This window comes from Varanus komodoensis, unplaced genomic scaffold (assembly GCF_004798865.1).
Source record: "Varanus komodoensis strain SLA01 unplaced genomic scaffold, ASM479886v1 scaffold14_1, whole genome shotgun sequence".
NCBI classification, from domain to species: Eukaryota; Metazoa; Chordata; class Lepidosauria; order Squamata; family Varanidae; genus Varanus; species Varanus komodoensis.
Genome location: NW_025335438.1, coordinates 10,611,011 through 10,623,705, shown reverse-complemented (window position 1 = coordinate 10,623,705; position 12,695 = coordinate 10,611,011). Strand labels below are relative to the sequence as shown.

General features: G+C 38.4%; 1 protein-coding gene across 1 annotated transcript in view; it reads right to left on the bottom strand.

Annotated features, from left to right (window-relative positions):
• TRPA1 (transient receptor potential cation channel subfamily A member 1) overlaps positions 1-12,460 on the bottom strand; it is a 31,550-nt gene extending 19,090 nt beyond the window's left edge. Inside the window, exons 1-13 of the mRNA XM_044424056.1 lie at positions 12,344-12,460; positions 11,224-11,386; positions 10,075-10,250; positions 9,124-9,231; positions 8,499-8,607; positions 6,831-6,976; positions 6,192-6,328; positions 4,986-5,034; positions 2,593-2,692; positions 2,361-2,461; positions 1,498-1,667; positions 1,250-1,414; positions 379-493 (exon numbers count right to left, since the gene is read on the bottom strand). Of these exons, the coding sequence (XP_044279991.1) occupies positions 379-493; positions 1,250-1,414; positions 1,498-1,667; positions 2,361-2,461; positions 2,593-2,692; positions 4,986-5,034; positions 6,192-6,328; positions 6,831-6,976; positions 8,499-8,607; positions 9,124-9,231; positions 10,075-10,250; positions 11,224-11,386; positions 12,344-12,460 (1,656 nt within the window). The remainder of the gene's footprint in view (positions 1-378; positions 494-1,249; positions 1,415-1,497; positions 1,668-2,360; positions 2,462-2,592; positions 2,693-4,985; positions 5,035-6,191; positions 6,329-6,830; positions 6,977-8,498; positions 8,608-9,123; positions 9,232-10,074; positions 10,251-11,223; positions 11,387-12,343) is intronic.
• Positions 12,461-12,695: the final 235 nt, after the last annotated feature.

The window sequence follows — 12,695 nt, the reverse complement described above, 5'->3', positions numbered from 1 at the left end:
AGAGGAGGGCTTTCTCTGCGGTGGCGCCCCATCTATGCAATGCACTCCCCAGAGAGGTCCACCTGGCGCCGTTGTTGTTTTTCGGCGCCAGGCTAAGACCTTTTTATTTAAAACTTATTTTAATTGTTAAATTATTGAATTAATTAGGATTTTAACATTTTTAGCCGAGAATGCACTGGGGGTTTTTAAATGTTTTTTTTAATTGTTATATTATTATTATTAATGTATGCTTTTATGTATTCTTTGTGAGCCGCCCTGAGGCTTTGTTGCGATGGGGGCGGCATAGAAATGTTTTAAATAAATAATATTTCATATGTCCAATTGGAACCCCTCATAGAATTTTGCAGTATTATAGCTGAAGAATGTATATACACCTACCCCTTCTTCATCCACTTTATCTGTGCATTTCACATTAGTGTTCAAGATGATCCGCATTGTGCGAGTATAACCTCCAAAGGCAGCATGATGTAAAGCAGTCCACCCTTTAAAATCACTTTTGACAAACAGATTGGAACAAAGCAGAGAAAGATATTCTAATTTTATTACTCTATAGCGAGTGTTCATGGCTAACCTGCATTGATTTGAAGAAAGGCAAAATCTGAATATATTGGTATAAGTATGAATACATAAATACATAGCATAATCAATGCATAAATACACAACACTGTAAATGCTGAAATATATTAATATATGAATATTAAATTTTAATTTTAATAATTATACAGATTTTAATATTAAAATAAAATATATTAATTTGTTTTTAAATTATATTTCCAATTTCCAGTTTGCTTTTTATGGTTACACTGTTTATTGCCATGTTAGCACAATGTAAAATGTAGTGCTTTAAATATCTGGAAATGTGAAATGCACAAAATATGCATTGCCTTTAAAATTGAGGTATTTATATATCCGTGTTTCAATAGTAACCTTGGGCATAGAAATTAGCACTCTGTTGAACCACAAATTCCCAGGTGTGTTTTGGAAGTACATGCATGTCCTACTGGACTGGAGGTCATATGCACAAGTGAGTACTATGTAGATAGTTCCCAATCTCATTCAATTTACATGAAATCTATATTGTGAAATGAGTTTTGCCTTTTGGTTTAAAATAGTTTATAGCAATGTCCAGTATAACTCCTTGCTGAGCATATTCATTATATTGAAATGGACATCAAATACATGCAATTACTCTACATTTTTGTTATTTCACCTTCAAAAGAAAAAAAAAGGCCAAAATGTACATTCTTACCAGAGGAAGAGGGCACCTTTTTTCAAGAGAAACTGTACAACTTTTTCATGGCCATTTTGAGCAGCCAGGTGGAGAGGAGTCATCCCCTTCTTGTCTCCTTCATTCAAAAGCCTGGTATCTTCCATGTCACGTAGAAGGCGCTGGCAGGTGTTGATTCGACCATAGCTACACATAAAAAATTTATGTGCAAATTATTAATAGTTCCATCTGGAATGTAAAGTGGGCAAAGAGGCAGGGCAGGAGCTTACCTGGCTGCAAAATGCAAAGGAGATTTCTTGTCCCTGCTTTTGGAATAGATGGAAACATTCAGTTCAAGGAGGCTGTTCACTGAAAGTGGTACCCCTTGTCTGCATGCATAATGTAAAGGAGTACATCCTTCATTATCTTCCTCAGTTACAAGGTCTTTAATATGTTTCATCTGCCACATACAAAAAGGGGGGCTTGTTAACAACATTCTGTGCAAGTTATCTCTAAAGCAAAGACTTTTTTCCCATTTAAGCTCATTAATTTCTCTACTGAGGCTTTGAAGAAAGATATAAAATTATAAAAATTTCCATTAACAGTTTGATAAACATAAATGAACAAAAATGTGAAATGGTTCTCTGTATAATTATCTCTATGGTTAAGTGCCAAGGGTGCAATTCTATGTCCTACACACCTTTCCTGTGCCTAGGGCACCAGACTCAGAGGCTTATGTGCATCCTATGATTGGAATGAGGAACAGAGGCAGCAGTCTCAACCACGATGCCCCTTTGCCCTCTCCAACAGGCACAGCTGCAGTCTCAGAGAGATGCCCAGTGCAGTTCTTTCTGAGCCAGCTCCAGGCTGGGACTCTGAAAAATTGCTTCTACCCTCAATGATGTTGGAAAGGGTAGAGCATTGTAGGAGTTTCCTAACTAAGCATACAACAGATTGTACCCTAAAACTCTTAGCAACATTAGTAGCATATAATACTTTACAAAATATTTTAAAGAGCTACACTGAGTGCCATGAATAGATCACAAATATAAACAATTCACCATAAGAATGTTCTGAAGAAAATGAAAATAGTTTCTCAGAACATGTTACCTATGTGCCCATTATAAACATACACAAATAAATGCTTTTTTACCTTCAAAAACTGTTCTTTAAGATGCTGTAATCCTCCAGGATGCAGAACTGTTAGATGCAAAAAGTTACGACCAAGATGATCTTTTAACTCTACATTTGCTCCTAAATAATCAGAGGGAAACAGATATTTTAAGCTAACGTATAGAAAGCTATTGAATAGAATCACTAATAGAAATAGCCCCATTGACTAACATTGGTATTGTTCATGATACATTGTTGAGTTTATTCCATACCTTTTGAGAGTAGTAAATTTACTGTTTTCCATGATGCACAAGAAGTGGCAAGTAGAAGTGGAGTTCGACCCTCAATGTCAACACTATCAATTTTTGCTCCCTGCAATGAAAAACTCATTAATGATGCAGGAATATTTTTTATTAAAATGCATGTAATAAAACCAGAAACCTATTATATTGGTCTGCATAAAAGCTGCATGTTTTTCAGATCCCATAGCCACTGAATATGGACTTCCTCGATACCTGGAACAGGTCTTTAAGCAGATGCATTATCATACATATGTATAGGTTCACATGCAAGGAGGACTATGTCAACATGATATAAGTGGGTGCTGTTATTATGGAACCAGCTATCTTAGAATATTGTGTGAGTGAAGCAAAATACAGTAGACTAGTCTGGCACTGGCACATTGACAATCCTCTTCCCATTGCAAGGTATAACAGTCTTTGGAAGATACAGCAGATTCATATGCTTGATTAATTTTCTCCAAACTTTTAAAGCAGTATAATGAAAATAAAGTTCAAAATAATAAATAAAGACCTTTCCATAAGAATCATTTCAAAATCATTCCTCATACTCTGAGAATAGTAATGCAACTGCCTTGCTCACAACCATTTAGAATCCTATCCCAATGAAACTGTCGATCAGAAGCCTTTTATGTCTGTGTGTATATTGTATATACTGAATGCACAGCAGGAAAGAAGACTGAACCTACTGTATCCACCGCTGCCCTAAACTGAGCTTTTTAACTTCCTGGACCCAATCAGAGGAAGGCAAATATGAATTCTGTTTAAAAATTTAAAAATTAATATTTTAATTGTGTTGAACAGTCACTTTGATTTTGTCTTTTAGGTAAATTTTTATTGAATTATGTTTTTATACATGTGATTTTATTTTCATTGTATTATTGTATTTCAATTTTATGGATTGTGAACCGTCCCAAGGTGCCAAGGCATAAGGGATGGCATATAAAAGTTTTAAATAAATAAATAGATAAATAAAAACCACCTGCAAAATATCATTTAACACTCCAGTTATTCTGAAACAGATAATCATAGCACCCCAGTTCAGATGAAATTAGGGACTTTTTCAGAAAAGGGAAGAACAACGGGATGGACAAGAAGACAAAATATTTTGGTTTAATAAAGCTGAGAAATGATCATTAAAACATGACCTCTATCAATTACTGGCTCTATCTCATCCAAAGGAAATAGCCCTTTAAGAACTTCTCAGTAAGAGTGGAAACAAAGTTCATTTCAAAGAAATAGTTTTGCTAAGGATTTGACTTTAATGTGGAAGTCAACGATTCTGGAAGTGCTTGTTTGTTTTGTGCATGGAAAAACCAATCCAGACTGACTCATCTGCCATGTGGTATGATCATTCACAAACACAAGGCAGTGTAAATATTACCTTAACAGGAAGATGCTTATTTGCAGCATACTATAGGCTGAAATAGCTCTTGGTGGATGAATAGATCAAAGCCTCCTGTTATGCAGTAATCAAATGAAGTCACTCTCCTTGCCTTATATTGTGGTGGGGAGCCCTACAGGCACAGACTTCTATGTGTACAGGCTTCCAGCAAGCTGGAATTCCAAAGCTGACACACACAAGCCTCACAACTACTGATATCCATAGGAAATGAGGTCATCTTGTACCCAGCGTGACCACTTCATGCACTGGCTGTAGGTAGTGGGCTGAAAGACATCACAAATGAGGATGAAGGATATATGGAGAGTGCCGGGCAAGCACAAGCATTCTTTTCCCTGGAACTTTTGCAGCAACCAAGCACAAGCTGGCTTTAGACAGATAATGCCTGTATTTTTCATAAAAGGAAGGGATAGAGGATTGTGTTTGCTATTTTATCAAAATGAATTTGTTTGTTTTATATATAAAAACATGAAAGTTCAATGCAAAATAATAAATGTTTCTTTGTTATCATTTTCTGTCCTCATCATATGATGTTCCTGTGAGCATTGGTCAAAACTGAAAGAAGAGGCAAGTGAACAGAAAGGCAAGCCATAAAGATAAGCAGTGCTTCTATTTTAATCCCAGCAACATTTGCCACTGCTAAAAAGATAAGCCGTTTGAGTTTAAAAAGAGCTGCTGCGATGAAATTAAATGTATCTGTCAGCATGACTTTTTCCTCCACTATCTGTTCTTTTCTTAGATCCCAACTTTTAGTGGCACTATAAATTTTCAAGTGCATATTGTTTAATATCATCAAGCTTACACGTACCCAAACATGCATACATCACTGTCAATTTCCTGTACTTGCTAAACAGGAAATTAATTTTTTCAAGTGGGTCTTTGTGCAAGTTATCATACAACCTGATAGCAAGGTTAAAGCCAACATTTATTACTATTATAATTTCATTTAAAATTAAATATTCACCATTGATATCAGATACTCTGCCAGTTCACAGTGATCAAACAATGCCGCCCTATGGGAAAAATGAAAAGCAAACCAGAATATTACAATAAAAGCACATTAGTGCTAGGAACTTTTTCCCCTGACAACCTGACAAGACTATATTAAGGCAGCTTCAGACTTTGGTTACTATCACCCGTGTGTATATAATCTTACAACTGTGATGTTCTTCTGTTCTTCTTTACAGTGGCAATGAAGAAATTTCTTTCTATGACATGTATTTTTCATAAAATGAAAAAAATGATTATGCATGAACACAAAAGGAAGACAGTAATGCTTACTGACTTAAACTTAAGTTGCTTACTCCAAGTGAATCAGCAGGGAGAGCAAACAAGTGTTCAGTAGGCATTGCCCAAAGAGCTAAAGAACAATCTGAATTTATATAGATGAGGTGGAAGATAGTTATGATTTTACAGAGTGAAATTTGTGCTCGAATCCTCCTTCCTCCATACCTTGCAGCTGGGGTGGGGGAAAAAATCACACTGACTGCCTCTTCTAGGTTGGAAAAGCAACTCTGGAGATAGGGTTAAGGGGTAGTTCTGGAGAGCAGGCAGGGGAGGAGATTTGGGCCACCAAGATATGAAATAAACATAGAAACAGAGAAACAGAGCGAGTCAGAAGGGATCTCCCAGACCATCTAGTCTGACCCTTGGCTCCATCTGATGGCACTTCGTTGTCCTCTCTTCACCTTCCATGTGCCTTAGTTAGGTGGCTAAAAATGGCCATTTGGATGAATGCAGCGCTGGAGGTGTGGGGAAGAATAGATTACCTGTACTCTTCCTCCCACTCAAAATTGGATGCTTATAACCATTTGAGTTCAGGGGTTTATGAGTAATGAGGCAATCCATATGATTACTACAGAGTCTACTACTTTAATATTGAATTTTATAACCATATTTTAATTTGCAGCCAGAGTGGGTTGTCAATTTATTGTGTAATTTTATTTGTGTAAGCCGTCCTGAGGCTCTTGCAAAGGATGGCATACAAATATCTTAAATAAATAAATAAATAAATAAATAAATAAATAAATCTACTACTACTACAGATCACTACAGAGTCCTAATCATGACTGGTGGTCAAATTTAAAATGGACTTTTTGAAATCTTGAGGAAAATATAATAGTACGAAAGTGACAGAGGGTAATACAGTGAAATTAAGCAAAAGCCTAACCTGTGAAGCAAAGTTTCCTTATTTCCATCTAATGCATCAATGATAGGTTCATCGCCTTCATAAGATGACATCATCAGTTTAAGAATTTCAGTAGCTCCTTGGGTAGCAGCAAAATGAAGAGCTGTGCATTTGTCATTCTATAAGGGAATACAAAGCACAAAATCCCACTCATAATCCCTATTCCAGCATCAAATGTTTTAAAGTCTCTGTAAAGATCTAGATTCCTAATTGTATGGACTTGAAGTTTAAACTCAGAGTCCAGGTCACAGGCTCATATACATATATATATTCATTTTGCCTCTTAAGCACAGTTTATAATAAGTAAGAAACATTTGAATGTGCATGCATAAAAAGGTGAGGGGAGATAAAGAGCTGAAAAGGTGAAAGAAAGAGAAAGACTCATAGAATTTTTATGTTTGGAGAGCAAACTGCATTCACATGTATTCACATAATAAGCACACATATTAAGTGGTTTAGCTACAGTAGTTATCTAAGGATAAAGCAATTAACCTCAAATAAATACCCACTAAATTTAGTGTTACACAGCTAGGCATAAATCAACAGATATTTAAAACTGCCAAACCTTGACTAGATGATGTCCCAAATAATTAAATGAACATTTATTTTATTACCGCTCACCTGCTTCAGATCAATTTGCGCTCCATATTCAATGCACATTTTAATCATTTCCAAGTCTCCACTCTGAACTGCTAGATGAAGAGGGCTGCACTTTCCAGTGTTAGTAAAATTGATGTGACTTTTAGGAGAATAACCTAGGACTTCACCTTAAGAATGAATAAATGTGCTTACAAAGTGCAGGTAATGATGTTTCAAAGAAGGAACAGTTAATACATTTTCCCCAAATTTTTCCTATCTTTATTTTGCCAAAGCAATTCCTGTTGCTACATGATTCATGCAGATATATTTAATAAGATATATAAACTAATGTTATGAACACAATAAGGTAATAAGCACTGCATGCAAAGAACAAATTTGCCCCGTGTGACATGATTTTGTTCAGCTTAAATAAGTAATCAAATGCATTTGTGCTTCTAGGACTAAGGGCCAAGGTTTCATAGAGACCTTTTTCAGAAATATTACTAAATCCTTGTGTTCCTATGCTTTCACTGTCCTCCTCCCCTGGTACAACTGCAAGGGGATCGGAATTTTATGCTTTCATTTTATGTTAGCCACAGTTTAGTGTGGAGAGAAAGAGAAAGTACATGAGGGGAGAGAAAGAGAAAGTACATGAGGCCAAGACTTGCTGCAGCCCATAGTTTTATCATAGCCCAGTGATTCAAAGCATAACAGGTTGGACTGCATACATATTCCCACACCTAACAGAAAGACTACGTTAGTTTGTCCATTTAAACAACCAGTTCAAATAATAGCAAAGCATAGGGACAGGGACCTCTTCTCTCAAAATACAGCATTCCAGGATGGATACCTCAGTCTCTGTATCTGAAATGGAAGAAGAGGCAGGGCTGGTATTTTTAGATAAAATTCCAAGGAAGTGAGTTTCAAGATAAACCAAGTGGCTGGTGAGAACAAGACCATGCCTGGTTTGTGGGGAGACACTGTGGAACAGGGAGGGCCAGAGGGAGCTGGATGTAACCTAATAAGCTCTAACGTTTGACACTAAGTCCAGAGAACTAGCTGATTAGGTAATTGGGAGGCCAGCATTCCCACATCTGGCCTCCCAAGCAGCAAGAACATCCCTGAGAATAGTATTAACGCCATTTGATGAAGAAAGGAGGAGAAAGGTTCATTTTGGAATCAACTAACATGTGCAGAACTCAATTTCAAATCATGGAATCATAGAACAGTAAAATTGGAAGGGGCCATGAAGGCTATTGGGTCCAACCCCTGCTGTTGCAGGACACCAATTCACACCATCCTATTCAGATGGCTGTCCAGTTTCTTTTCGAACATTAGCTAGCTCATTAACTTGATGCATGCTTCTTGTTAATAACCTTTACATTACCCTCTTAGTATCACAGTCAGTCCTGGATGTCCCACATTAACACAATAAAAGAATACTGTTAGGAACCTATTGTCTTTATCTGCTGGAAAAAGAAAAAGACAGAACTTGTGGGGAAGAGACTGGTACTGAACTCAAAGTAAAATCGATCACATATCTGCCCGCCTCCAAGCTGAATATCTATTATCAGAGTATGGCCAATTGATAGTTGTAACCATGAGAAATATATAATCCAAATACAGTCTACATTTTAAAAGAACAGGGCCTCAATGAGTGCTACTTTGATTGAAATATGCATTATAGGAAGATTTACAAAGTGTATTTACCCCTTTTTATAATAATTTCCATGCATAATTTTGCACCAGAAAATGCAGCTGCGTGGACTGGCATGCAGCCTATACTGTTTGCTTTACATATTTTACCACCATTTTCAATCTGAAAGAAAGTGATCAGATAATTAATGACAATTTCTGAACATTTCATAAGAAGTACCTAAACTATCACATAGTCTCCTATTTGCATTTTACTGGATTGCAACCAGTCCTAAAAGAAATGCTAAGCACTTGCCTTCTGATAGCAAAAGGAACTTAGATATCCCTCACACAGATATCAGGTCTGGAATCTATGGTGGATTTGGGTCTAAAGGTTAACATTTGGGACATGAATTATTGAGAACATTGGATGGTAAGCTCTTTTGCTCATTGAATGGCTTCCATCCACTGAAAGGGGGCAATCCTCTTTCCCCACACCCTCCAAATCTGCTCTGAAGGGTTGGAAAAGCTTTCAAAACCACAATGGTATCTTTCAGTCTATTCTAGGATTTATAGTAGTCTATGATCAGCAACTTGTAGTAATATCAAGTTTTTAATATAAAAATATGAAAGGTTGATGAAAATAGTACTTTATTGGTGAACAAAGATACACCAACAAAATATTAATTATTCTACTTACCAGGAGTTTCAGTGCTTCAGGATTATCTTTATAACATGCGACTAATATGGGTGTGTTCCCACCCTCACCTTCTAGGTTTACATCTGTACTGCTGTGTTCAATGAGAACCTAAATATTAAAATAGAATTTAAATGTTTGACTCTGCTACCACATGATTGCTGTATTGGTCTTAGGCATAACTGCAGAAATCTGCTGTTTATTTGTTCATATTTATTGACATGCCCGTTCTACAAGAACATCGGTAACTACAAAACAAACCATGAACTACATGGTCCCAACCTGGATTGTAGATCCTGGCCTGAACATAAAACCTGTTTAACTGAGTAAAACCTGCCTGGATATATTTGCTGTACCCCCTCACAAGTCTGGCCACACTTCTCATACTAGCTAGAGCTTCACATATAGCACACATTTAATGAACAAAGCCTAGATACTGCATTCAACAGCATGAATGATGGTAGCCAAGGATAAAAAGGCCTCATCCTATAAACTGAATGTTCTTCTTTTAGTTTTCCAGGATGCCCTAACCAACATCACTTCTGACTTGTCTAGATACTCAGTCAATTTGTGCATGTTTTCAGTTTGGGCAGGGGCTAATTAAAGGACTGGCCAAGCTACACTTACCCTATGCTTAGGTATATAGTCAACAGAATGTAGCATTCTTCATCTATGATACAGTACAGCAGAAGTAGGCAACCTGATGCTTTACAGATATTTTAGATTACAGTTCTCACAATCCCTAACCACTAGCCATGCTGGCAGGGGCTGGCAGGAGATGTAATCAAAAACATTTGGAGGATACCAGACATAGAACAGCATCTTGCAAAATCCAAACTCATTTATTTCATCCAGTTGTACATCTTTAAATGTTTTTGCAACTGTTCATACAGTTCAACCATGAGTATTCAATTAATTCATTTACATGCATAAAGGCTTCCTATTTAGCTTTACCTTAACTAAGTCATTGTAAAGGCACTGTGCAGCCAAATGAAGTGGAGCCATTGCATTGGAATTAAGAATGTTTGGGTTAGCTCCTCTGCTGAGAAGTAATTTAACACTTTCAATCTGGTTCTTTTTTGTGGCCCAGTGCAGCGGTGTATTTCCAGAGGAATCAGTCACATTTAGTGCTAGGGAAAAGGGTAGGAAAATAGAAGGTATGTTACATCACATTTTTACTTCACATAAAATCACTGATGCTAATAACATCACTTTAAAAACATTTGCAAATGCAGGTGTCAATGTAACATACCAATGAAATACCCACTTTCCAGTAGATACATTAACATCTGGACTCTGTGTTTAAGACATCAAATATCCATGAGTGCATGGAAGACATTCCCCTGTGCTCTATTATCCTCCACAATCACCCCATGGACATCACAAGAAAAGATGACAGAAAATTAGGACAGAAGTCACCATCAGAGAGCGATGGACTCACCTCACAACATGGGGCTTCCTTTCCACAATTTTACCCCTGCAGAAGAAATATGATTTGAGTGTCTCTAGGACCATAATAACCACTGATGCACTGCATCAGTAGCAATTTGGGACTAAGTGGAACTGGTACAACACCTGTACTTTTTAAGTCCTTTTCACAGATGTCTTGTGACAGCTTCCTTGCTGGTTCAGCAATTGGATCCTACCATTTTGTCTCCATTTCTCTGTTGGACAGCTCCCTAGCTGCCCAGGGGTAACAAAGGGATTCCTACTTAATGTGAAACAATTGTTTGTCTATCTTTCTTCACAAACTTCTCCATCCCTAACTTCCTTAACTGTAGAAGCCAATTTGCTGTTACATCCAAACTGCGCAAATGATTATTGGTCCAACTAACATTTGCCCAGTTTAGATATAGCAGCAGTCTATGATTTGCTAAAACCCAAGTGGTTAGGGAGGGAGTTGGAACATGCAAGGGAAGAATGGGGGGGGGGGGGATGAGCAAGTGTGTAGCCTTAGAATGCAAAACCCATGCCAAAACTTTATTTTTATCTCATTTAAAATAATTAGCTTTCTTGGAGCACAAAAATCCTGTAATGAAAGTATATGTATGCACATGCATAAAGAGAGATGCATGCTGTAATTTAAGAATGCATTTATGTCACCTTCAACTGAGGAACCATCTATAATCATTTGCATTAACTCAAGTTGGCCATTTCCTGCAGCATGATGCAATGGAGTGGCATTTAGGTCATCCAGTTTCTTAAGTCCATCACGATTCTTCTTAATGAAGCTTCGTAGTCTACAAGTACTTCCATCTGAGATAACCTAATTTTGGATTAAAATATTTGTAAAGTTTGTTATTTTCAAGATAACATAGTACTTGTAACTGGCCTGAAAAAAAAAAGTTGGCTGCATCTCTGAGGTCACAACAGCAACCTCAGAGACAGGCTTTGGGGGATGCTCTGGAAAGCAGGGAAAGGAGGAGACTGGCATAACCGAAATATGATTTAACTTGGTGATTCATCAGCCTCTTCCTCTCCTGCTTTTACTCTTTGGAGAATCTATCTGATTGTTCTTTGAGAAATGAACCTTTCTGAGTTCTTCTGGAAAAGCCTGGAACTTTCCATTCTTGGAATTCAAACTAAAGCTCTGGTTATACCCTATGAAAGCTTTTGCCAGAATATAGAGATTAGTTTTTTAAGCTTTTTTGTTGCAACAGGCTAACAGAACACTACTCCTGGGGTGCGGTCGGGATTCTGGCAGGATTTCTCCTATGTTTGTCAGGAAAAGCTTCAACAGGTGCAGTTGTTTATGAGACCAGATACACAATGAAGGGAAAAGTTGCCTCCTGGATTTCTGCATTTCAAAAAGACCTGATGGGCCATTCATATTGTGTTCTACATTTTTAAGGTGAAATTCTATGCACGTTTAGAGTGAAAGAGAGAAACTTACAACTCCCATCATGCATAAGAGAGCATCCTTAATTACTTGTTAGCACCTCTTCCCCCGCCCCCCACAATAAAACATTTGCTCTTGGCATTTTGAAAAGACGAGAAACACATAAATAGAGCCTTGGATCCAAACGAGGATTGCCCCAGTCTTTCTGAAAGAATGGACATACCTGAAAGCAGCGCACACCTCCTCCTCCCCTCCCCCACTTCTCCAAGGGGCGGCTGCTTCAGGCTGGACTCGCATACGCGCTTACCTGGGAGCGTGCCCCACTGAACTCACGGGGACTTCAGACGTGCAGCGGATTGCGCTGGAGCCTGGCGAGCTCTTTACCTTGAAAACGTCCTGCGAGGCCACTGAGGCCGCGTCGGCTTCGCGCACGGCCCCTTCGAAGGAGGTGCTGCACTTCTTCTGCCCGGGCTGGAGCCACTTCAGGATGGCGCGCCTCATGGCTGGGGCGGTCGCGGCGAGGCTCGCTCCTCCAGGGGATGGCTTTCCGTCCGCCTTCCCGGGGACCTGCGAAAGTCGTCGCAAACAGCCGCCGAGTCAAGGAAAGGGAGAAGTTCGACGCGGCTACGGCACAGACCATCCGCTTCCCCGCCCACGGCGCAAGGGGACCCAGAGGTGCCTCTTCCACGGAGAGGTGGGCGGGGATTGGTCGGACCCGGCGCGCCTTTGGTCGGAC